This window comes from Benincasa hispida, chromosome 3 (genome assembly GCF_027475165.1).
Source record: "Benincasa hispida cultivar pf3 chromosome 3, pf3_genome.v1.1, whole genome shotgun sequence".
NCBI classification, from domain to species: Eukaryota; Viridiplantae; Streptophyta; class Magnoliopsida; order Cucurbitales; family Cucurbitaceae; genus Benincasa; species Benincasa hispida.
The window spans coordinates 22,746,920-22,772,919 of NC_143480.1; the positions used below are offsets into that span (position 1 = coordinate 22,746,920).

The 26,000-nt window shown below is 40.3% G+C and overlaps 2 protein-coding genes and 1 long non-coding RNA gene across 5 annotated transcripts; 1 reads left to right on the plus strand and 2 right to left on the minus strand.

Annotated features, from left to right (window-relative positions):
• Positions 1-9,852: 9,852 nt before the first annotated feature.
• On the minus strand, positions 9,853-13,252 carry LOC120074685 (uncharacterized). The gene is made up of 2 exons (XR_005481040.2): positions 13,111-13,252; positions 9,853-10,418 (listed from the first exon to the last, which is right to left on the minus strand). It is a non-coding gene; the product is annotated as an uncharacterized LOC120074685 (long non-coding RNA).
• Positions 10,916-14,749, plus strand: LOC120074683 (uncharacterized). Of its 2 annotated transcripts, none has more exons than XM_039027896.2 (7): positions 10,916-11,221; positions 12,046-12,283; positions 12,363-12,553; positions 12,704-12,939; positions 13,077-13,320; positions 13,479-13,586; positions 14,429-14,749. In XM_039027896.2, the coding sequence occupies exons 1-7, from the start codon at positions 11,003-11,005 to the stop codon at positions 14,549-14,551; spliced, it is 1,359 nt and encodes a 452-aa protein (XP_038883824.1). In that variant the 5' UTR covers positions 10,916-11,002; the 3' UTR covers positions 14,552-14,749. The 2 variants fall into 2 exon arrangements, with proteins under 2 accessions (XP_038883824.1, XP_038883823.1); XM_039027895.2 differs by lacking the exon at positions 10,916-11,221 and adding an exon at positions 11,476-11,807.
• LOC120074684 (uncharacterized) lies at positions 14,622-17,510 on the minus strand. Of its 2 annotated transcripts, XM_039027897.2 has the most exons (7): positions 17,226-17,480; positions 16,985-17,125; positions 16,037-16,135; positions 15,866-15,942; positions 15,626-15,734; positions 15,185-15,513; positions 14,622-14,964 (listed from the first exon to the last, which is right to left on the minus strand). In XM_039027897.2, the coding sequence occupies exons 1-7, from the start codon at positions 17,293-17,295 to the stop codon at positions 14,872-14,874; spliced, it is 918 nt and encodes a 305-aa protein (XP_038883825.1). In that variant the 5' UTR covers positions 17,296-17,480; the 3' UTR covers positions 14,622-14,871. The 2 variants fall into 2 exon arrangements, with proteins under 2 accessions (XP_038883825.1, XP_090167948.1); XM_090311822.1 differs by lacking the exon at positions 16,985-17,125 and having other exon boundaries at positions 17,226-17,510.
• Between the last annotated feature and the right edge of the window lie 8,490 nt (positions 17,511-26,000).

Genomic DNA, 26,000 nt, shown 5'->3' on the forward strand with positions numbered 1-26,000 from the left:
ATTCTGAACAAAAAGCCAACTGGCACCCTTGCATACGCAAAAGGGCGAGTGGTCATTTACAATGAAAATGTAAAGAAAGCAAGCTAACTAAGCTAATACAATACATGATATGAAAGTATGCTAGAATGGAGTTGAATCAGGCATGCGGTCATGGGCAACAGGCCCTAGACAAGCATGACCGTGACATTCTCCCCCACTTAATTGGTTGATGTCCCCGTCAACCGACCCTGTTCAAAATCTGCAATGGCTGGAGCTGCATTCTTCAAATCTTCGGCCCGCTCCCAACTGATCTCTTTGTCAGGGAGATCCTTCCATTTCACTAAGAACTCTGTCAATTCTCGTCTGGGTTTTCCAATACGGCCCGTACGTTTAATCAGGATTTGTGCAACTTCTTTCTCAGCGGAATTCTTCATCGTGACCGGTGGGCGCCTTAGCATATTTCGTTGTTCATCCTCGGGATCGGGATGATAGGGCATCAAGATACTCACATGGATGACAGGATGAATCTTCATCTATGAGGGTAACTGAACCCTATATGAGGTTCTCCAAACCTTCTCAATTACCTCCACTGGACCTTCATATTTCCTTATTAGCCGTTGGTCTCTCTGGCCTTGGAAACGAAACTATTCCGGTCGTAGCTTGATCAGGACCTTGTCCCCAGCTTGAAACTCGAGGGCCCTTCGTTTCTTATCAGCCCACTTCTTCATCCTTCTTGACGTTCTTTCCAGGTAGGCGCGAGCTATCTCAGAGATTTTGCTCCACTCCTTAGTGAAGTTATGTGCCTGAGGACTTTTGCCTGCGTAAGGGTGGTCCACCAATGTGGCATGAGTGGCTGTCTACCGCACACCACTTCGAAGGGCGTTTTTTCAGTCGCGGAACTCTGCTGGCTATTGAAGCCGAACTAAGCCACATCTAACAACTGGACCCAGTTCTTCTGCCTAACGTCGATAAAGTGACACAAATATTCCTCGAGCATATTGTTGAAGCGTTCCGTCTGGTCGTCAGTTTAGGGATGATAGCTAAAAGAGATATTTAGTAGTGACCCCAATATTTTGAACAATTCTGTTCAAAATGTCCCAGTGAATCTTCCGTCCCGATCACTAACAATGCTCGCGGGGACGCCCCATAATTTCACGATGTGTTTGAAGAACAGCTGGGCAGTCATCACGGCTGTGCACATCTTCGACATTGGGATGAAAGTGGCATATTTTGAGAACCGGTCGATGATAACAAGGATCAATTCGAACTCTTCCACCTTGGACAAATGGGTGATGAAGTCGAGAGACACGCTCTCCCATGGTCTAGAGGGCACAGGTAGGGGTTCCAGCAGAACCGTTAATTTCGCCCTTTCGACCTTGTCTTGTTGGCAGACAAGGCAAGTCTTGGTAAATTGCATGACATCGTCCCGAAGGCTTGGCCAGTAGTAGCCTTGTTTCAGGAGGGCATAAGTCCTCTGCCAACCATTATGTCCTACCCACGGTGTGTCGTGACACTCCTTCATCAGCGACCTTCGTAATCCCTGGATCTATGGATGTAGAGGCGGTTGCCCTTGGTGTATAGTAGATCGTCTTCCACCCAAAACTGGCGTGTTTTCCCCTCTTTGGCCAACTGTATGATGGCCTGTGCCGCTATGTCGTTTGTCAAGTGAGTTTTAACAGTTTCTTGTATTGTTGCACTCAACGTACTTGCTTGTAGGTGAGCGAGCATGCACAAGGCCGCATGTTCGCTCTTTTGGCTAAGAGCATCGGCCGCTTGGTTACTTTTCCCCGATCTATGTTCGAATTGGAAGCCAAACTCCGCTAGACACTCTTACCACCGTGTCTGTTTCGATGACAACTTTAGTTGGTTGAAGAAGTGGCAAATGGAGTTGTTGTCAGTCTTGACCACGAATTTGGCCCCCAAGAGATACTATCTCAGGCCTTCAAGCAGTGAACTACTGCTAACATCTCTTTCTCGAAGGCAGTATACCTCCGTTCGACATTCTTTAGTTTCCTACTCTCATACGCGATGGGGTGTCCGTCTTGGAGGAGGACACCGTCCAACGCGAAGTCAGAAGCATCAGTCTCGACTTCAAATGGCTTAGTCACGTTGGCAATTCCAAGGACCGGCCCCTCAATCATCACTTTCTTCAAGCCCTCAAAGGCGGCTTGACATTCAGAAGTCCAGCTCCATTGGCTATCTTTCTTCAGCAGTTCGGTTAATGGCCCTGCTCTTCTTGAGAATCCTTCTACAAACCGCCTATAGTAGTTGGCTAGTCCAAGGAAGGATCGCAGTTCGATCACGGATGATGGTACCCTCCAGTCTCTGATCGCGGCCACCTTACCCTCTTCCATACCAATCCGACCACACTCAATCACATGGCCGAGGAAATTTATTCGCTCTTGGGAAAATGAGCACTTCTCTCTCTTTACATTCAACTGATTTTTCCTCAGTTTTTCGAAGACTAGTTGAAAGTGATGTCGGTGGTCCTCCAGCGAAGCACTATAGACCACAATGTCATCCAGATACACTACGACGAATTTGTCGAGGTATTCGTGAAACACTTGGTTCATTAAGGTACAAAAAGTTGCTGGAGCATTGGTGAGGCCAAAGGGCATCACAAGGAATTCGAAGGCTCCATATCTCATGACACGGGTCATCTTAGGTTCGTCTCCTTCAGCAATTCGAACCTGATAATATCCCGACCGCAGGTCTAGCTTCGAGAAATACTTAGCGTCGTGAAGTCGATCAAATAAGTCGGTAATGATAGGAAGGGGATATTTGTTGTAGATTGTGAGTTTGTTCAAGGCCTGATAGTCGATGCATAACCAGAGGCTCCCATCCTTCTTCTTTTGAAACAGTACTGGGGCTCCGTAAGGGCCTTTTGCCGGTCTAATAAATCTCGCATCTAATAATTCGTCTAACTGTTTTCGGAGTTCGGCCAACTCTGACGGGGCCATTCGATATGCATTCTTTGCGAGCGGCTTTGCCCCTGGTAACAACTCGATCTCATGGTCAATCCCCCTTCGTGGCGGTAAGGACTTGGGCAAGATTTTAAGCATGACATCTCGATACTCTTCCAAGACAAATAGAACATCTCGGGGGATCTTTTCTTCTGTGGTTTCAACTGACTCTATCGGGATTTCCATGAACGTGGGTTCGTCGTGGGCCAGGCCTCTTTTCAATTGGAGGGCTGAGATCATTCTCACTCCATTTGGCTGCTTGATATTGGCTTGTACTATGATGGGTGTAGATCCGGCAATGACTAGACATTTGGTGAGGGGCATTGGTATAACTTTATGTTCAAGTAGGAATTCCATCCCCAATACCACGTCGAAATCATCCATCTTGACGATTACGAAGTCAACGAGACCCTTGTAGTCTCCTAACTTCACCGGAGTTCTCTTCGCTATCCCCGTAATCGGTAGGGCTGCAGAATTCACAGCTTTCATCTTCCCTGCATCTCTTTTCCAGGTTAAGTTCAGGTGGCGGGCTTCTGTTTCAGTCATGAAGTTATGGGTGGCCTCAGAGTCAACCATAGTACTCTTGGCCGATCTTTGGTTGACCCAAGCGTCCACATACATGAGTCCCCTCTCTAGTGGCTCCGTCGCCTTTCCCATTTACTTTTGGAGCGCAGATAAAAATTTCAATCCCCCATCCTAGGATTCTCACTCTCTGCAGCTGGCTCGATTACTATCTTCTCCAGTTCAGCCTTGTCTTCTGAGCTAGAGGCTAATGTGGCTTGAAAAGCATTGAAAGCGGTCCAATTCAGACATTCGCCCGCCCTGTGTGGCCATCTACATATGAAACAAGATAGAGGGTGATTGTAATTGTTATGCTGTTGCGACGGCCCCCGCCAATTGTTTCCTGATCTCGGTTGGGATGGTTTACGGTCCCCTCTGTGTTCTTGTCTCCTCCCCAAGGTCTGGGAGGACTAGAACGACTGTTTCTGTTCCCACCATTTGAGGAAGTTGACTGTTTCCTCACATCTTGCGAGTCAGTGCTAAGGTCGTATAGTCGTTTAGCTGCCGCATAGGCAGAGGGGAGATCATGTACTCTCTGTTCATATAACTTTGATTTCGCCCACGGTTTCAACCTTTCGACAAAGCAAAAGACTTTGTCTTTCCCAGACATATCGCGTATGTCCAACATGAGTCCTGCAAACTGTTTTACGTAGTCTCTGATGTTACCTATTTGCTTCAGCTCTCGGAGTTTTCGTCGAGCCAAGATCTTGACATTTTCAGGGAAGAACTGCGAGCGAAGTTCTTGTTTCAATCTATTCCAAGTATCAATTGTGCATTTTCCTTCCTGTATGTCTGTAAATCGCGATCTCCACCACAATTTTGCATCTTCAGCCAGATGCATCGTTGCTAATGTGACTTTCGACTCTTCAATCACTGTGTTTTTCGCCTTGAAGTATTGCTCAAGATCGAAGATAAAGTTTTCCAAGGCTTTTGCTTCCCGCACCCCACAGAAGGATTTCGGTTTTAGGATTTTTATTCTGCTTACTACTATTACTCCCCCAGATGGGGCTTGGTTCCCTACCGCTTGGATGGTGAGATTCACCCTTGCGCTTACATTTGCTATCTTGGCCCTGACGACGTAAAGGGCCGACTGAAAGTCTTCAGACAAATTGGTTACCATCTGAATTATTACTTTTTGGGAGCCGTCCAACTCTTCGACGCACTCCTCTATGTGGGCAATAGAGCCCGTGAGCTATCGCCACGTTCAAAGCTGTCGAACCGTGCCGTTTTGGTCTCAAGGGTCTCTACTTCAAATCTCTGACGAGTAATCCGTCTAGGCGGCCCAATACCGCATCAATTCCATCGGCTTTCTCAGCAACTTCTTATAGCCGAGTCTCTAAGAAACGGATACTATCCGGGACCTCTCTCAGGTAAAGCATTTGGTCTTCCATCTCTACCAGCCTGTCTACATGGAACTTGTTCAAGTTCTTCGTCGCCGACATGATCATTGATTTTTCCCTCTATGAGCCAACCCGGGCTCTAATACCAACTGTCACAATCGCTCTTTCGGGAGCTTCTCTTAACGATTGTGCGGCACTTGTTCCCGCTCACGAACAAGCCAGCCAACTCGAATACGGATTACCGGTGGCACACCGAGTGCCTCTAGCAACCTCCACCCCCGTTTTAGAGAAAACGGGTTTAGAGAAAAGGTTTTCGTAAGCAGTTTTTATAAGTGTGAATAAAGAAAGAAAGATTGTAGTAGGCTAGAAAGCAATAAGCAACAACAACTGCTTTATAGAGTACTACTCCGGGCATGAAGAAGTGATGATTAGTCTTATCCCCATATAGTGCATTCTGAACAAAAAGCCAACTGGCACCCTTGCATATGCAAAAAGGCGAGTGGTCACTTACAATGAAAATGTAAAGAAAGCAAGCTTACTAAGCTAATACAATACATGATATAAAAGTATGCTAGAAGGGGTTGGATTAGGCATGCGGCCATGGGCAACAGGCCCTGGACAAGCATGACCATGACACCATGCGACCCATGTGAGCCATGCGTTGATGCTAAGCCATGCATTGGAGCCGTGCAACCTTGCGATGCGTTGGAGGTTGATGATGGCTTGCACGAGGGATGCGTTGGACATAGGCCATGCGTTAGACTAGGTTGGACGCATGGTGTTGGCTCTTGCGATGGTGCTATGTTGGAAATTAAGGGAAACTAAGGATTGCTATATGTTGGAATCATACTATGCGTTGAGGACCTACTATGCGTTCTGAGTACATTATGGTTGATACCTTAGGCTAGTTGTATGCATTGAGAATCATCCTAGTGAATGCATATTGAAGGGAATGAATGCATAAGAAGGCTGAGCTCATAAGGAAGACGTCATCCTAACATGTGGCTCGTTGAGAAGAAACCTTCAGACTTAAGGATTTGAGGTGGAAGCTTGAGAATACATGCAAATTTGGTCTCATGCGTTGGCAATGTAGAAGGAAGACATCCAACACTTGCATGGATCAAACCTTGCATTGGTAGATACCTCAAGCAAGAGGTGGAAGGGGCTGAAGATTGGCAATCTTTAAGAATAACACATGGAGGAGTAGGTGTCGGACTTGGAAGGCTTTTGGACGCCTATAAAAGGAGGGATGCCCCACTCCAACCTAACACCAAGTAATTTCTCAAAGAGCACAAAGAGAGGAAAAATAAAAAGAGAGAAAAATTAAGTGTGGGTCGGAAACACCAACAAGGACGTGGAGGAGGCAAACTGTTTGGATAGCCGCGAAAGGCCAACTTCAAACCACTAGTTCTCCTAAACCACTCATGTGAATCAGGTGATTCTTAGACCAAAAGTTTCTAAATTAAGTCTAGTTTCTGTGTGTGGACTGCCTCAGCAAAATACTAAATCTAAGGCTGTCAAAATTAAGAAAAACCGAGAAGTGTTCACCAGAAAGAAGACAGTCGGGCCAGGAAGAGTAAATTTGATACTCGGAGCTTTCGTCAAAGAATTTGGAGACAAAACTTTAAGGTATTATAGTTAATACATTTTCACACATTTTTGAAGAAGGAATTGTCTTGAGATAAGGCCCGGAAATGGTAGTAATCTAAGCTTCAAAACTGAATAGGATCCAACAGTAGAATCAGGGAAACCAGGTGAACTGCGTGGAAAGTTCTCCATAACTTCACTGTGAGTGGTTAATTCTTCCATTGTTATTTTGAGCATATTGTAAATTAATATGTTGTAGGTTATGTATGATGATTGGGATGGTCAGGGGGTCTAAGGACCTAGAACCTGAGCCCAGAGTAAATCCTTACATGTTGGTCAGGGGACCGAGGAGTCTAGTGCCTAAGCCTATAGGATAGAGAATCCTTGAAGTGGGATGGTCAGAGGGCCGACGGGCCTAGTTTCTGAGCCCATAATAGGAGGAGCTATGTGCACATAGGCCGGTATTATTGTTGTGATATTGTATGTTATACATCTGCTGTGTGTGTAGGTGGATTCGTGAAAGCTTCATGCTTTATTGGAGGTTCACTTAGAAACCTCATGTTTGTTGTGGAAGATTTATATTTGTGTTACCACTCATTGAGCTTTGTAAAAGCTCATGGTTTGTCTCTATGTTTACCTTGCAGGTAGCTGACAAGTCCAAGTTGCGGTATTTGGTTAAGGTCTGCCATAAGTTGAAAAATAATTGTAACTAAGACTGATCACGGGATAGGGTTTCCATGTGTATTTTATAATTTAAACTTGTAAACTAGTTTCTATTAAAAGCATATAATGTTTTCCGCTGCGAATATACTAAAAGAAACCAGTAATTGAGCTAAAATATTAACAGATTATATCATGCCTCGCCATGGGTCCGGGAGCACGGGCTCGGGGTGGGGTGTGACACCATGTATTTCTTAACCTTTGTTGATGACTATTCTAGAAAGAGTTTGATCTATTTCCTTAAATCTAAGGATTTAGTTTTTGAAAGTTCAAAGAATGGAAGATTATGGTTGAAAAATTATCTAACTGTCAAATTAAGTATCTAAGAACTGATAATGGGTTTGAGTACTGTGCAGAGGAGTTTAATGTTTTTTGTAGATAGCATGACTAAACACAAGACATTTAGGTATACACCTCAGCAAAATGGGGTGGTAGAGAGATTGAACAGAACAATAATGAAGAAAGTAAGAAGCCTATTGTCTAATGCTATACTTCCTGAGAAATTTTGGGCAGAAGCAGCCTCATACACTGTCTATACACTGAACAGAGGCCTTCATGCATCTCTTAACCTTCTAAACCCTGAAGAAAGGTGGATCAAACAACCTCCTAACCTGAATAACCTAAGGGTGTTTGGTTGCACTGGCTTTGTTAATCGGAGTAAAGGGAAATTAGCTGCCAGAGCTGTGAAGTGTATGTTTTTTGGCTTCACAGAAGGTGTTAAGGGGTTTAGAATGTGGCACCCTATTGAGAAGAGATGTATCACCAACAGAGATGTTGTTTTCAGGGAAGATGAAATGTATATGCAGAGATCTAATCCTAATATTTCAGCACCTCAAATGAAGAATGATAAAATTGAGGTGGAGCAAGTTCTTATCCCTAGTTTTGATTCTTCAAGCTCTGAATCATTTTTTGATCAACTACCTCATCTTGAAAAAGAAGTAAAAGATGCCATTACTAATCCCGAGCAAGAAGAACCAGATTTGAGATGATACAGCCTAGCTAGAGATAGGTAGAGAAGAACCATTGTGCCACCTTCAAGGTATGAAGACTACTTAGCTTTGAATGCTTCTGATTTATCTAATGATTCAAAACCCTCAACCTTTGAAGAAGCAATGAGTTGTCCTAAAGCTAAGTTGTGGATAGAACCAATGAATGAAGAGATTGATTCACTAGTAAGAAACAACACTTGGGAGTTGACACCTTTGCCAAAAGGATGCAAGCCAATTGCATCCAAATGGGTGTACAAATTGAAGGAGGGTTTCCCTAATGATTAAGGACCTAGATATAAAGCTAGGTTGGTTGCTAAGGGTTTTACACAGAGGTCGGGTGTTGATTTAAATGAGATATTTTCTCCAGTAGTCAAACAAACTTCTATTAAATTGTTGTTGTCTATTGTGGCTCAAAATAACCTAGAGCTAGAGCAACTAGATGTTAAAACAGCTTTTCTACATGGCTTCTTAGAGGAAGTTATCTATATGAGCCAACCTAAGGGGTATGAGGTCAGAGGGAAAGAAGACTATGTATGCCTACTTAAAAAGTCTATCTACGGCCTCACGCAGTCCCCTAGATGTTGGAACAAAAGGTTTAGTGATTTTGTACAGAAGAATGGCTTTTATAAAAGCTCCTATGACAGTTGTGTTTACATAAACACAGATTCCTACACTCATCCTATCTACTTGTTACTATATGTGGATGACATGCTTTTATCAGGAGCAACTATGAAAGAGTTAAATAAAGTAAAAGATTTACTCAAGTCAGAATTCGAAATGAAAGACATGGGTAATGCAACAAGAATACTAGGCATTGACATTATTAGAAACAGAAAAGCAAGTATTCTAAGCATTGATCAGTCACAGTATTGCTATAAATTGTTAAATAAGTATCAAATGACAGAGGCTAAATCAGTATCTACTCCTATAACTAACCATTTCTAACTCTCAGCAGAGAATTCACCTAGAGAATCTGACATTGAACATCAGAAGATAATGTCAACAGTCCCCTATTCCCAAGTTGTGGGAAGCTTAATGTATCTAATGGTGTCTACAAGACCTGACATTGCCTATGCTACTAGCCTGGTGAGTAGATATATATGGCTAATCCGGTAAAAGGCACTAGGAGGCAACAAAGTGGATAATGAGGTATCTTAAGGGTATTTCTAATGTTAAACTAATGTACCAACAGCTTCCAGACAGTGAACCAGAGCTGATTGGGTATGTTGACTCAGATTATGCTGGAGATCTAGACAAGAGAAGATCATTATTAGGGTATATCTTCCTATATGGAAGGTGTGTCCTAAGCTGGAAGGCTACTTTACAATCAGTAGTATCCCTTTCTACTGCTAAGGTAGAGTTTATTGTCCTTTTAGAGGCAATAAAGGAAGGCCTATGGCTACAGGTCTCCTATGTAATTTCGGGATCAAACAGAATACAGTGAAGATATTTTGTGACAATCAGAGCACCATACATTTATCTAAGCATCCTTAGGACCATAACAGAACTAAACATATTGATGTTAAATATCATTTCATTTAAGTATAGATAGAAGCAAAACATATTGAAGTTCTGAAAGTACATATCTCAGAGAATGCCTCCGACATGTTGACAAAGACAGTCACTCAGCTCAAACTTCAGAAGTATCTTGATATTATAGGATTTGAGCTGAGAGACAAAGGTTAAAGAAGAAGACAGTTAGATCAGAGAAGCTGAAGAAAAACTTGAAGTTTATTTCAAAGTGGAGATTGTTATTACAGAAAGGTGAAAACAACTTCAAGGTTGTTACAAATTAGTTACATTCAAGCTACCTTTATATACACTTTGTAACCAAATGTAAATGTAAAAGAGAAAAATATACAGAGTGTGCAAGAAAGCATCGAGACTTATCTTGTATCAATCTTGTAATTTCCCCTAATAAAAACTCCCGTCTGCTTCTCCATGAATGTAGGCTATCCTTGGCCGAACCACGTAAATCATCGTGTTCATCTTCTTCTCCGATCTTCTTTGTTTTATCGTTTACCTTTGAGCCATCAATCGTGTAGCATTTAGCCATCGATCGTTTACCTCAACACCTCTATCATGTAGACCATCATCGACTTGAACCCCATCGTCTAGACGATCTTTAGTAAAGTCTCCATCGTCTAGACGACTTTTCCCTTATCGTCTAGACGACTTCCTGCTTTACCTCCAATCGACTAGATGATAGCAGCCTCATCGTCCAAGATTTCCGGCAGCATTTCCCTCAAGTTCTCTCCTTTCTTTTCTCTTCGTTTTCTCTGAAACAAAGAAAAGAAAAGAATAGTCATTTGAGTTCTATAAACCACATAAGTGTCTATCTCTAATCTCAGCCATCAATGTGTAGGGTGGAGATTTCTCATCACACGGATTGTGCTTTTAGTACATTGTTTTGTGTTTGTGTGATCATCAAAGGTGGTATTCGGTATTCAGAATAGGGTCTGGGATTCATTAAGCTCAAAAGATCAATAGTGTAGTGTGTGTTATCAACCCATCATTCTCTTCTCAAGCCCAACCATACAATATCTAATAGTTAAGAATATAAATTGATATTTTTCCAAAAGACTCATTTCCTTCTAAGCCTTATAAATTGATAAAAAATGACAAAAAAAATTAGCAAAAAGGTTCTTCTAAGCCTTTTAAGTTGCAAAAACTCGTTTCCTTCCATGTTGTATATTCCGTATCGTTCCTATCAGACAACGACATATATTGTATATTTTATTATTAGAGTAATTAGACAAAAACTGAGAGACGTAAGTCGCGAGTGGTCGACATCGTACCATAAGAAAAAAGCTCCATTACCTTGTAATTGTACTGTTTTAGTTCCCCTAAGAAGAACAAGGATATGGGTGATTATGGTCCAAGGCTAGTGATGCCTATAGATGTGAAGAAGAAGCCATGGCAACAAAAATTTTCACTTCACAACCGCTGGCACCCGGAGATACCGCCGGTGGCAGAGGTTAAAGTGGCTGAGCTTTTCAGAGTCGAAATGGTGGATTTTAGCGGCGGAGGAATCACCAAAGATTACTCTGCTGAGGACATTAAACATGCTGATAACTCCGTTGTAAGTCCTCTTCCTTTCTCACACGCATCTTTGTCTTGTCCCAGAGTTTTGTATTGGAAAAAATCACACCACAGCTAGTTTACAGAACAAAATAAAGGAGCGATATTGTCAACTTAACTCTCAGTTAAGAAATTGAAAGATTCCATTATTTGGCTGTCAACATCCTTGATGAACAAGAAAGACAAACTAGTTTCTTATCCTTTGTCTTATCTTTTATTTTATTTTTAGTTTTAATTTTTGTGTACTTTTCAACAATTGCTGCTACTTTGATTAGAAGAGACTATGCGTAATAAAAGAACTTAGTAGAACGAACTCTGTTCCTGACCATGTTAAGTCCCTAGTTTCTGTCTCCTTCTTGTCAAATTTCATGGCTCCTTCTACTCCAAGACTTGTTGTTCCGGTAGACTTAAAAAAGAAGCCATGGGATCAAAATTTACCTCTTCACAACCGTTGGCACCCACTTATACCCCCAGTTGCCGAGGTTCACACGGATGAGCTCTTTCGGGTTGAGATGGTGGACTGGACTGGAGGAGTTATTGGAGATAATGACTCTGCCAGTGATGTAAAGTTAATTGACCTTTCAGTTGTAAGTATAAATATCAACCTTATCTAATCTTCTGGGAGATGAAACTTTAGAAATTGTTGTCCTTTGGACCTCCTAATTAGCCTAGCCTGATAATTAGTAAAGCCTTTTACTCAGTACAGAGTCATAGCTAACTCGTAGAATGATGTAGAAAACATTGAATATGATTTGAATGAACAGTAAGCTCCAAAGAAGATAGATTTGAATGCTAATAATGGGCTCTTATTGCTAAAATGTCTAGACCCATTATCTGAGTGGCCCAATTAGAGTTGTGGACAAGGACGGGGTTCCAGCCAAGCCAGGGGATCTACTTGTAGTCGAGATCTGCAACTTGGGTCCTCTCCCAGGAGATGAATGGGGTTATACTGCAACATTTGACAGAGAAAATGGAGGTGGTTTTCTTACTGACCATTTTCCATGTGCAACCAAAGCTATTTGGTATTTTGAAGGAATATATGCATACTCTGCTCAAATCCCAGGTACATATTCCAACCTGAAACATGCTTCCTATAAGAATGTGTAGCATAGATGCACTAACAACAATTATACGCCTTCCAGGAGTTCGATTCCCAGGCTTAACTCATCCTGGAGTAATAGGAACTGCCCCATCGGCTGAACTTCTGAAAATTTGGAATGAAAGGGAAAGACATGTTCAAGAAAATGGCCTTCAAACTCTAAAGCTTTGTGAGGTTGTGCATTCACGACCCTTAGCAAACCTACCAACAGCTAAAGGTTGCTCTCTTGGAAAGGTATAATCATAAACTACCATCTTTGTTAGATGCATAAAACATAAAACTCCAATAGCTTTATGTAACACCTTCCAAATTCTACAAGCAAAATAATGAACTGATATTAGGATCTAGTTTTCTCATATTCCATTCTACATTGCTTCAAACTAGATCAAAGAGGGCACAGAAGAATGGGAAAGAATTGCCAATGAAGCTGCAAGAACAATTCCAGGAAGAGAAAATGGTGGAAATTGTGACATCAAAAACCTTAGTAGAGGTTCAAAAGTATACCTTCCTGTATTTGTGGAAGGGGCAAACTTAAGCTCAGGTGACATGCACTTCTCTCAGGGGGATGGTGAAGTCTCATTCTGTGGAGCAATTGAAATGAGTGGTTTTCTAGAGCTCAAGTAAATTTCTCATTTTGGCTTCTCTGTCTTCAAAAATTTTCATTTATTTTTCCATACTTGAGCAATTAATTAGAGCAGAGGTTTCAAACAGTCAGTTCATACGAACAAATATTACTTGCTATCTTCTTCTTCCTTAGGTGTGATATTATAAGGGGTGGAATGAAAGAGTACCTGACACCAATGGGGCCGACTCCTCTGCACGTAAACCCAATCTTTGAGATAGGTCCAGTTGAACCAAGATTCTCAGAGTGGCTGGTTTTTGAAGGCATCAGCGTTGATGAAAGTGGGAGGCAGCATTTTCTTGATGCGACTGTAGCGTACAAGCGCGCTGTGCTCAACGCCATTGACTACCTTCACAAATTTGGATACTCAAAGGAACAGGTCGGATAACTTTCTTCTGTTGCCATCCATCAAATATATTATCATTGCCAGTTCCGGAACTCACACAAGCAAAGTGACAAACACCTGAGACGCACATAAAAACTAAAAAGTAATTGCAGTTTAATACGATTATTGGATATAAGTAATGTGAAATTCAGGCTTATCTGCTGCTGTCGTGCTGCCCATGCGAAGGAAGAATCTCTGGGATTGTTGATTCGCCTAATGCTATGGCTACCTTGGCAATCCCCACCGCCATTTTCGACCAGGTACCTTCCTTCCTTTAATTGGTTAAATTCCATCGTCTCGCTGTACTAAATGTTGAGCCATAATTGTGTATCTTTAGATAATTGCACGTATAGCTAAATCTAGACTACTTCTGATTATATCTGGATGTAAAAACAGTTTTTTATAAGTCAAAATTGGATCTTAACCCACAGTAAAAAAGAACCAAATTATGCGAACTTCGACAAGCATTTTTGTAATTCACTTTCACATGTACTAAATTACTAGTTTTTCCCCATGGATAAGAAAGCCATAGTCAAACATTGAAATTTTGTATTTTTTAAAAAACAATCGAATATCACAAGAGAATATTGAAACGTACAGGTTGATAAAAGGACATGAGAAAGGCTAATGTGTAGACTCCTAAAGAAATTTGAAAATGTTAGACCATATATAAAGTCATTTAACGAGTTTCTCTATCATAATAAATTATTATAATAGTTTAGGTTAAAAATGTAGATTATTTTAGTTTGAATTATAATAGTATGTGTTTGAAGTGTAAACTATTTTAATTTGAGAAGAAAATACGGTAGCAAAGAATAAAAAAATGATAAATGTAAAATAATAAAAACTATAAGAAATAGTAAATCCGGTAGTAAATAAAGATTTTGAAACAGTGTTTACCGTAGCTAATTAAGATTTTGAAATAATATTTACTGTAGCAAGAGGTGATTATTATAATCTTATAATAGTCTTTACCCCAAACGTTCCTCTCAAGTATTTTAGATTGAGAGATTATCGGTAATATCTCAAATCAAATATATTAATATCGATCCATAAATCTGTTTGATATCATTTGTATGAAGAAAATTCTGTGAATGAGCAGGACATTCGCCCACAACCGAGCAAAGTTCCAATTGGACCTCGACTGCTTAGAAGACCAGACGTCCTGAAATGCAGCTATGATGGGAATTTGCCCATCACCAAGAACCCCAGCGCCACAACTTAAAACATGGGTGGATCCTTTCAGTTTCTTCTTTCTCTATTCTCTTTTTGTTTATCTGTTTGAAGTGAAGGTCTAAATTGGAAAGGGAATAACCCGTTACTGTTTATAACAAATTAGTTATGGTTTGGCTTGCTCTAACAGTTCTAAAGTAAAAGATACACAAAATCTGAACTTATATATTGGTTCTCCTTTGCTACTAAACCCCAGGGGTCCTAAAAGAGATGCCTCGAGAAATCTCCTCGAGCTTCTTCCGCCAAAATTTTTCCATTCTCCAACTGGCAGGTGCATAACAGAAGGCTACAAGATCAAATGTTGGATTGGAATCAGTAATAAATTGAAAGAGTACGATGGTGTGGCAGAGATGGGCACTGGATTCCAAAGGACCAAAGCCAAAGATCTAACTCCACGCTTAGAACCTGCAAAAACCCAAATTCTTTTACTCCATATTTTCCAAAAGCATTAGCAGATCGAGGGATAGAGATGGGATCATGGGATTTGTTATTTTTCATGTTTTTGTTTGCTGCCAGGAAGTAAAATATACTTCCAATGTTCTTTTGAACAAAAAATCGGATGCTGGGATAGTGTAGTAGATCGATAGCTTGAAATTTGTCTAAAGATAATTTAACAAGGAAATACCTGTTTTCCTGATTTCATACTGATCAATTCTCTCATTTTCTCAACTGCATATATTGAGCAAGCCCGGAGTTCTACTTCCTCCTCGCTGCCTGGACCAATTTCGCTGTTAGCATCAATGGTGCCAGCAAGTGTAGAACTATATTTTAGCACCCCAAGTTGCCGAAGTACGGCAGGAACGATGTAGTCTGCCATAATGGTGATTGAACCAATGTCATTGAACTCTCCATATCCTCGGCCACGAAATGCACCCCAAAGGTCAGCTGCAAATATTTGAGCTCGTTTGTACAGGAATATCTGGTGGCCTTTGTAGAGAGAGTGGTCTTGAAAGCCTAATGTAAGGTGATGATGATCATATCAAACAACCATCTCAATATATTCAACTTAACTGGCACCTTAGTCTAATAAATAACATGTTTCATAAAATTATATAAAAGTTGATACCAGGAAAGTGTCGCGTAATAACGGCAACAAGCTTCACAGCTGATTTCCCACAGGATTCCACTATATTAACAGCTTTACCCTCAAAGCTTCTCTCTAGTTCGAATCCAACCTAAGACATGAAATAGAATGATCTCACAAATATGTTTCCTTACAAGGATAAGTAATTGCAAATCAGAAGAATATGGTCCATATCGAAAGAGTACACATATACTAGAATCTACTAATGGGAAGTTATTTCACCTCATGTAGCAAGCGAACCCGTTCATCCTCCAACGGAAGTGGTCTAGGCCATTTCAAAAGTTCACGCAATTCAGGGCCTGATCGCGTACAACCATTAATTGATAAAATAATTAACGAAGTAAAACCAACGTTTTAAGATGGTAATGATATCATTTATCAATTGTTACTTACCAGTGTACTTTTGCAGGCGATCAGCATCAAATGCTGACTTGTCATTTTGAAGAGCAGCCTTCAGTCCCGAGGCCAAGTGATCATAGCTCAAGTCCTTATCTTTAGCCGAGAGGAAGAAAATAATTGTTAAGTGAAGCAAAATATATCTTTGAGAATAATAATGGATATTAAATTACCTTCGTAGATTATAACATTGCATGTAAACATACACATGAACATAAAATACACACAAGAAAATTCAGGAACAATTCCCAATGGAGTAAAGCGAGAAAAAGAAGTATCATTATCACTCAGTCTCTCCCGACAATGAAGAATGAAATAACCTACTTATATGGCTTCTATAAGATGTCAAATTGCGACACTCTGCCTCGCGAGTTGAACTTCCATTTTCATCATTTAAATCTGAATCCTTTCAATCATATCTTTGAAATCCTTTTGAACTCATTACTAGTTTCGAAAGTGTGACACACACAGTTACACCTAATCTGGAGTACATAATCAGAAAATTTGAGTGTAATCTTATTGAATCTCAAAAGCTAAAAATTGTTTCTCTGATTTTCTAGCTTCCTAATTGTGTTATCCAATCGTTGATCATTGGCTTCGAGTTTCCAACGCTATCAAGAATATCTGGAGTGAGTAATGCATGAGGTTGGGTAAGGTAAAACACAACGCTCAGTTCAACGATTTCTTATTCTTAAGATGTCAACAAGCAGGGGAGTTCTACACCAAATTTCCAGACGTAGAGGAAACAATTGTGCGATTAACAATCGCACATGTTTGTATTTGGTGAAGAATTATAAAGAATAAAACGCAGAGAATGGAGAATCGACCAAGAAGAAACAATTGCAAGCAGAAAAGAGCATATCCAAACCAAAAATGGAGTAGCAGCAGAACAATTGGAAAACAAAAACCCAGGCCAGAAAAGGAAAAAGGGGAGATAAAATTTACCGGGCCAGAAACAGAAATTCAAGGCGTCCAAGACGAACAAGTACTGGACGGTTAATGGGCCATTATCAAAATAGTGAATCCCTTCAAAATCCCAATCAACTTTAGGAATGGACTCGATAGTCTCCACCACTTTTTCAATCCCTAGAGTATGAAAACCAAAAGAAAACGACCCACATTTACCAATGCCATTATCGAACAGAAAAAACCCAAAACCCAAAACCCCGAAGGCGAAAAACTGAACCTGAAGAGTCGACGAGGACGTGGGAGGAGCGGCTAGCAACCCAAGCAGATGTTGCCCTAACATCATCCATGGCGGCTGCGGCTGCTGTGGATTTGAGTGGTGTGGCTGTTTTTTCGTGAAACTATTTCTCCCCCGACCCCCTTTTCCGTTTCGAAGTTTCCCGCTTTTTGTGTCGCGTGTGGACGAGCAGTTTTATCCGGTCAGAGGCAGAGGCATTCCAGATCCTCTGCTTTGGGAGGGCCGTTACCTTTGACCACAAAATTCCCCAATTTCCACCTATTTGTCGGCCCATGTGGTTCACGTGCGTCCTTACTATCTTTGGGCTTCCACTTTCCTTGTGGGCCATTTGGGCCCAGCTCCCATTCTGGCCTTGCCATTTGCCAACCTACTCCGCATATCCTCACGAGAAATTGTAGTCAAGGTCTAAAATCTGAGATTTATTTTTAAAAATGTCTTTTTTTCATTTTTATTTGAAAAATGTCTAAATTTTAAAAACTCGCGTGTCGTTGTTTGGCTGTTATGATGAAATTACCCTCTAGTTAACATCGATGTATTCCATTTGGACGTCTATTTTGTTGGGTGGTTAGAAAACCCCCTTTTTTTTTCTTAATTTCTTTTTTGAATTTCTTATAAATCTCACATTTTTTGAATTTATTATGCCTTTTTGTGTTTTAAAATATAATTAATATCTTTTAAAACATCATGGAAACTATGATATATTATCTATATCATCACTTTTCTCTCCTATTCAATGACTTTGCTCTTTGCTTTTTTCATCAATTCCACCCACGACATCAAATTCCAAGTCCTTCTCCCGTTCAGAATAATTTCCCTCGCCATCAATCATTTTCAGAATGATAATAATACTAAGTCCCGAATTGCCGCCATCATCCAAATCCCTCGATTTAGATGTCGATTGTTGAAATTCATCGGAATCATCTAGATTTTGGTCATTCAATATCGAAATCTTCTGCTTCAGATTTCACTGGACTCAATTCACACATCTTAAGGTCATCAGCAAACCCTCTGAGAAACTACTTGCTTTCTTCGACCGCTTTAGCTTCCTCCCGAAGAGAGTTGAATTTCGATGCTGATGCCAATGGTGATGATGCAATTGAGGGTTTGGAGTCTAGTGCCGGAGGATATAGGGATTTTGGGAATCAGATAATTGGTTGGTCTAAAAAATGGTTGGATTTTATTCGTGATTGAAGGGATGAATAGCGTCGAGGACGAGGAACCATATCATCGAAAGGAGGAAAATGAGGGAATTGGGTGTATTTGTGAAATGGGAGTGCATACAAAATAGAAACAAAATATAGACTTGAATTCAAAGTGTTCTCTTTTTAATTACAAGGTATTTTCATGTTATCATGGAGTATTTACATGGTTCAATGCTTAAATTTTGATTTATTCAACATAATTATAATTAAAGAAGGCCGATACCTTTTTTGGTTTATGTCGATTATTTTAGAAGAGATTGGTCAAATATACTCTTAAGGGGAACACAATTGTTGAACATACAAATACATTATCTATGTATGTTAACAAGGCATGTTAACAATGAAGAAACAATTAGTAGGAAGAATTATAGGTTTCTAGGTTTATCGATTTTGTTGATGTGATTCCATGTACATATCAATGCAGTGTTTACCAGTAGGAATGGTAGTGTTGATGTAGTAGGAAGGTAGTGATCATTATTCTAATTTGATTCTTGCTAGGTTTTACATTATCGCCATCTTTCATGCAATAACAACACGAACTTGCAGACCTTGTTGTTCGCACGAGATTTCAAGAGAAATTTATTTCGTGGAACTTGAACTTTGTATTTGTATTAATGCGGAAAGTGAGTACAATCTCTAATACATAGTATTTTTATGCTTTCAAAATAAACTATAATCTTTAAGTTGGTTGCTTTTTTATCTTCTTAGATGATCGGCCTCTGGGCTTGTTGATCTTCTTGGATGATCAGCTTTCGGACTTGTTGATCTTCTTGGATGATTGACCTTTGGGCTTGTTGATCTTATTGGATGATCGATTTTTGGGCTTGATGATCTTCTTGGATGATCAACCTTTGAGTTTGATGATCTTTTGGATGATCAGCCTTTGGACTTATTGATCTTCTTGGATGATCGGCCTTCGGGCTTGTTGATCTTCTTGGATGATCGGCCTTTTTCTTGGATGATCAGTCTTTGGGCTTGTTGAACTTCTTGGACAATCAGCCTTCGGGTTTGTTGATATTTTTGGACAATCGGTCTTTGGGCTTGTTAATATTTTTGGACGATCGGCCTTTGGGCTTATTGGTCTTCTTGGATGATCGACCTTGGGGCTTGTTGATCTTCTTGGATGATCAGTCTTTGGGCTTGTTGATCTTCTTGGATGATCGACCTTCGGGCTTGTTGATATTTTTGGACAATCGGCCTTTGGATTTGTTGATATTTTTGGACGATCGGCCTTTGGGCTTGTTGATATTTTTGGACGATCGGCCTTTGGGCTTGTTGATATTTTTGGACGACCGGCCTTTGGGCTTGTTGATATTTTTGGACGATCGGCCTTTGGGCTTGTTGATCTTCTTGAACGATCGACTTTTGGACTTGTTGATCTTCTTGAACGATCGACCTTTGGGCTTGTTGATTTTCTTGGATGATCGGCCTTTGAGCTTATTGATCTTCTTGGATGATCGGCCTTCGGCTTGTTGATCTTCTTAGACGATCGGCCTTTGGGCTTGTTGATTGATCTTCTTGGATGATCGGCCTTCGGGCTTGTTGATCTTCTTGGACGACCAGCCTTTGGGCTTGTTGATCTTCTTAGAGAATTAGTGTTCACACGAGGCTTCTAGAGAAATTTTTTTCATGGGGTTGAACTTAAGTTGATGTTGATGTTAATTTGATGCGATGTGGTTCGATCTCTAGTGCTTGATCCTCTAATTCTCTCTCGGTTGAGTGGATGTGCTTCATTTGAAGAAGAAAAACATCGAACGTTCTTGATGTAGAAGTCTTGGGAGAGTGTTTGTGTTTTTAAAGGTCTTCTGTCTTCTAGGAATGCAACTTCAGGAGTATTAGGAGTCTTCTGCTTATTAATGAATTCTCTCTGATTGTAGAGAATTCCTTATAAGCTCTCTGAAGTATAGAATTGATGACCCTTACAAATAAATGAAGTTCTCTATTTATAGAGCTCTGATGGGCTTTATGAGTTTGGGTCTGACCTTGATTGGCCCATGGGCATAATTTAATTGGACTTGGATTTAGCCTTTAAGCCTAATTAATCGGACTTGAGTTTGGTCTTTAGGCCCAATTAACTGGGCTTAGGCCTATTTTGGCGTTTTAGACATTAAGCTGGCGTAACTAGGTCAATGCCCGAATTATAATGTCAAATTGGTCAAAATTAATTTTACTCAATCGACGTCTGCGACGAAAACACAAAATTTGTCCTCAATTTCAATATGAGACACATGTCAACTCTTAATTGGTCACAAATTTGACGATTTCGAAATTCCCTCATTAATTTAGCAAATGAAGTGGCGGTTTGGTCCGAAATTTCTCCTCCAACAAATGCCCTTTTCAAGATTTGTGTACATGGGTGGATGAATCTTGAAAAAGATAAAGCCAACATCAAGTCGATCTTGACTTCGATGCTCCCAATTTAATTAAACCATGAGTTTAATGAAAGTTTAACTAAAATTTGTAATAGGGGATGACCAAAATTTTAATTTAAGAAAAATCTCAACATCTCACACTTGATTTTATTTGGAGAGATAAAACTAAGAGTTCTCAATTTTTTTTTAACAAAAAGGAGAATTCAGGCTTCATCCCAAATTAATTTGATTTAGAGATGAAACTTAAAAAATCTGAATTTAAAATGAAATTCAAATTTCATCCCTAATTTAATTTAATTTGGAGATGAAAACTTTAAGATTTTAGTTTTAAGAAAAAAAAATTTGGAATATGGCCAAATTTATAAGAAAACTTTCAGCTTTATCTCAATTTAATTTGATTTTAGGGATAAAACTCATAATTTTTTAGTTAAAAATAGAAATTAAAGTTTTACCCCAATTTAATTTAATTTGGAGATGAAAACTTAAAATTTTGGTTTTAAGAAGAAATTTGGAATATGACTAAATTTTCGGGGAAAAAAAATTGAGTTTTGTCCCCATTTAATTTGATTTTGGGATAAACTCAAGAATCTCAAATTTTAAAAAATAAAGGAATAAGTTTCATTCTCAATTTAATTTAATTCGTTGCTAAAATACGATTACCGGTGCATGGCCAAAAGTTTTAGAAAACAAGGGACGAAAAAAAAAAGAAAAATCATCAAAGATAAGATTTAGGTGTTTTTTTTAATCAATAAAATCTAGATTTAACCAATAAAATCCAAACTAGATTTCTCTATATAAATAGGGCTCAATGCACAGTCAAAGGTAGAGATTAAAAAAAAAAAAAAAAAAAAAAAAAAAAAACTTCCCTCCTTTTTCCTTTTTCTTTCTCTCCCTCCTTTTTTCTTTTTTTCCTTTTCTTCTTCTTCTTTTTTTTTAAAAGAAAATTTCATTTTTTTTTCTTTTCTTTCCTTTTCTTTTCCATTTTCTTTTTTTTTTCTTTTTTTTTCTTACCCTTTTTTTTTAAATTTCTTTCATCTTTTATTATTATTATTATTATTACTAACTTGCCTCCTTGCCTTTTTTTTTTACCGGAGTTAGAACTATCAGCGACCTGCACTTTGTTATTTCCCTTATTTCTTCATATCTTTGCACAAAAGGAATGTTTTTTTCTTTTCTTATATATATAGATATATATATGCACATATATTAGCAGGGGCATTCAACATGCGACTGTCAGCTCCGCCAGCACGATCTGACTCCTGCTAGACACAGCCCCTATGTGAGCGACTGTGTAGCCTGCAGGGGTGGTCATCAACTCTGTCAATAACGATCTGACTCCTGCTAGACACGACCCCTATGTAAATAACTGTGTAGCTTGCAGGGGTGATCCGCCAACAACGATCTGACTCTTGCTAGACACAGCCCCTATGTGGGCACCTATGTAGCCTGCAGGGGTGGTCGTCAACTCTGCCAACAACGATCTGACTCCTGTTAGACACAACCCTTATGTGGTGGATTGTGTAGCCTATAGGGGTGGTCGTCAGCTCCGTCAACAATTGTTTGACTCATGCTATACACAACCCCCATGTGGATGACTGTGTAGCCTGCAGGGGTGATTCGCCCACAATGATCTAACTCCTGCTAAACACAGCCCCTATGTGGGCGACTGTGTAGCCTGTAGGGGTGGTCGACAGCTCTGCCAACAACAATCTGAATCCTGTTAGAAACAGCCCCTATGTGGACGACTGCGTAGCTTGCAAGGGTGGTCGTCAGCTCCGCCAACAATGATCATCAGCTCCGTCAACAGTAATCTGACTTCTGCTAGACACAACTCCTATGTGGGCGACTGTGTAGCTTACAGGGGTGGTCGTCAGCTTCGCCAACAATGATCTGACTCCTGCTAGACACGACCCCTATGTGGGTGACTGTGTAGCCTTCAGGGGTGGTCGTCAGCTCCGCCAACAACGACCTAACTTATGCTAGACACAACCCCTATGTGGGCGATTATGTAGCCTGCAAGGGTGGTCTTCAGCTCCGCCAACAACAATCTGACTCCTGCTAGACATAGCTCCTATGTGGGTGATTGTGTAGCCTGCAGGGGTGGTCGTCAGCTTCGCCAACAACGATTTGACTCTTGCCAGACACAACCCCTATGTGAGCGACTGTGTAGCTGGTGGTCGTCAGCTTCGCCAACAACGATCTAAATCCTGCTAGACACAACCCCTATGTGGGTGACTGTGTAGCCTGCAGGGGTGGTCGTCAGCTCTTCCTACAGCGATCTGACTCCTACTAGACACAACCCCTATATGGGTAACTTTGTATCCTGCAGGGGTGGTCGTCAGCTTCGCCAACAATGATCTGACCCTTGCTAGACATAGCCTTATGTGGGTGATAGTCACACGATCATTTTGGAGATGAAGCGAAGTCGCACCTTAACTTGTGAAGACGAAGCAAAGCGCGCCTTGACTTGTGAAGACAAAGCAAAGTCGCGCCTTGACTTGTGAAGACGAAGCGAAGCCGCACCTTGACTTGTGGAGACGAAGCGAAGCTGCACCTTAACTTTTGAAGAGGAAGCAAAGTCGCGCCCATGCCAGACTTTGGAGACAAAGCGAGCCACGCTAGAATCTGGAGACGAAATGAGCCACGCTAGACTTTAGAGACGAAAGGAGCCACACCAGACTTTGGAGGCGAAGCGAGCCATGCATACCAACCATAAACTTAAAGATGGAGTGGAGCCGTACACCCCGACCTTCAACTTAAAGATGGAGCAGAGCCATGCACATCGACCTTGAACTTGAAGATGGAAGTGAAGCCATGCATACCAATCTTAAACTTGAAGATGGAAGTATAGCCATGCACACTGATCTTGAACCTAAAGATGGAGCGAAGCCATGCACACCGACCTTGAACTTGAAGATGGAAGTGAAGCCATGCACACCAATCTTAAACTTGAAGATGGAAGCAGAGCCATGCATACCGATCTTGAACTTGAAGATTGAAGTGGGGCCATGCACGCCGATCTTGAACTTGAAAATGGAGCAGCATCGATGGAGCCTCTGAACTTGAAGATAGAGAAGCATCGACGAGACCTTCGCATTTGAGTTTGACAAAGCATCAGCAAATCCTCCGCATTTGAGTTTGACAAAGCATCGGTGAATCCTTTGCACTTCAGCTTGAAGAATCGGTTAATCCTCTGCATTTGAGTTTGAAATATCGATGAATCCTCCACATTTGAGCTTGAAGAATTGGTGAATTCTCTGCATTTGAGTTTGAAATATCGACGAATATTCCTTACAAGGGATGAACTTCTTCAATACGTTGTGTTGCCCCCAATAGGGAAGAACATCTTCGATCTGGAATGTCATTCTTTTACGGGGACAATCAACATCAATCTTATAGTATCATACTTAGGTGGTTGTGGCACTCTTTCTGATTAACTAAACTTAAATTTTTTTTAAGTTGCCCTCATACCCTTAAAGAAAGAGATCAAATCATGACATAGTTCAAGTTTTTTTTTTTTCTTTTAATTGGACTGAACTTGAAGTTTCTTTCAAGCTGCCTATGTACCCTTCATAATGATAGGGATCAAGTCATAATGTAGTTCAAAAAGAATATTTTTTTATGTGCGACTGAACTTAAATTTCTCTAAGTTGCCTACATACCCTTTATAATGACAGGAATCAAGTCGTAACGTAGTTCGTACAAATATTTTTTTTTGGGGGGGAGGGGGGCCGTTCACATTTTAAGCTCATGTGAGCCAGGAGCATCATGTAGTTTAGGCTCTTGCGATGAGGAACTTATTCATTTAAACTTCAGAAGCTTTTTATTTCACCATGGTTTTGATCATCCTCTTCATTTGTAGGATTCGTCAATATGATGAGTTTTGGCTTCACTATCAAGGAACCTTTTGTACTTATGTCAACATAAATTTTCCTCTTCATGCATGAAGGGACACGACTGTGAATGTTTTCGCCGTTGTTTTCTTCATGGATTGACGTCGCCTTCAAGATTTTCATCCTTTCTTTATGTTGATCGCTTGTTGTCTTGAGACGGTCAAAAGCAGATACTGAAGGTCGATCTTTCTTTGATGTGGATATAGTTAGCCTTTTGAAGGCTGAAGTTCGAGCAGAAGTAGTTGTTGGACATTGGTCTTCTTCTCCTACCGTGGTCATACTCAATCTTTGAAAGACTGAAGATCGAGCACTTGAAGGCTTAATACGATCGAAGACAGAAGTTCTTTGCTTCATTTCTTTTGAGTCGTTGACTTCTTTGACAGTTATATGATTGTTGCCGACTTCCACTATGCTTACAGTATGACATGCAGTAACTTCTGATACTTTCTCTGGATGATTATTGAGAAAGTTTTTTGGGAGAAATTCTGTCAAAGTTGTCGACCGTCAGAATTGAGGGAAGTTTTTGTCTTCTTTCTTAGCAGGCTTAGGCTTCCATGTCATCTTTTTGCCTTTCTTTTTATGAGTCTTGTTTCTTCTTCTATAGCTTTGATAGGAACATGACTCTTTTTGAGTGGAGTTTGGTTGTCTTCTTTTTCGATGAGTCACAACTATCCACCTTCATTGTCATCTTCAACGAGCTCATCTTTCTTTTTGGAATTTTCTGTTTGAATCTCTTGCTGGAACCAAACAACTATAGGCTCGAAGGTTTTGAACTGGACCAGGCTTTGTCTTTCAGCATGGGACACAGACAGTGTTAGAACACTTGAAGTCGCCACCACTGTAACGTCATTTGTCTGAGCTACTTCATCCAAATCTAGCTCAATCTTCTTTTCACGAGCCAACTTTAGAATTTTTTCCTTCAATATGAATCATCTTTCAACTAGGTGATTAATGACCTAATGATACTTGTAGTAGTTATGATCATCTACTTTTCCTGCTTGTTCTGGCCGCTTGCATTCTGGCAACAGAATAAATTGCTTCTCTAGCAGTTGCTCCAACATATCTGCCACATCAGAGTTAGAGAATGAATAAACTTTCTCTTATCTTTCTTTAAGAGTTGAACGACGCTTCTCGCCCTTGTTGTGCCTTCTTTCAAATTTTGTTTGTTTTCCTTTGGACGAAAATTTCAACAGGGTCACATGAACGGCCATATATTCTTTTGTGGCACTATCCACAATCTTTTCAGTGCCCTTGGATTCATTCTTGTTTTTTCTCCCTTCAGAGACTAGG

What these genes read in the sequence shown, in the direction of transcription:
- LOC120074683 (XM_039027896.2), top strand. Translation starts at nt 11,003, where the DNA reads ATGGGTGATTATGGTCCAAGGCTAGTGATGCCTATAGATGTGAAGAAG. An exon ending in AACATGCTGATAACTCCGTT is followed by an intron (nt 11,222 to 12,045) that starts GTAAGTCCTCTT and finishes TAAAATGTCTAG; the next exon opens with ACCCATTATCTGAGTGGCCC. An exon ending in TTGGATACTCAAAGGAACAG is followed by an intron (nt 13,321 to 13,478) that starts GTCGGATAACTT and finishes TGTGAAATTCAG; the next exon opens with GCTTATCTGCTGCTGTCGTG.
- LOC120074684 (XM_039027897.2), bottom strand. Translation starts at nt 17,295, where the DNA reads ATGGATGATGTTAGGGCAACATCTGCTTGGGTTGCTAGCCGCTCCTCC. An exon ending in TCGCCTGCAAAAGTACACTG is followed by an intron (nt 15,943 to 16,036) that starts GTAAGTAACAAT and finishes GTACGCGATCAG; the next exon opens with GCCCTGAATTGCGTGAACTT. An exon ending in GTATGAAATCAGGAAAACAG is followed by an intron (nt 14,965 to 15,184) that starts GTATTTCCTTGT and finishes GGGTTTTTGCAG; the next exon opens with GTTCTAAGCGTGGAGTTAGA.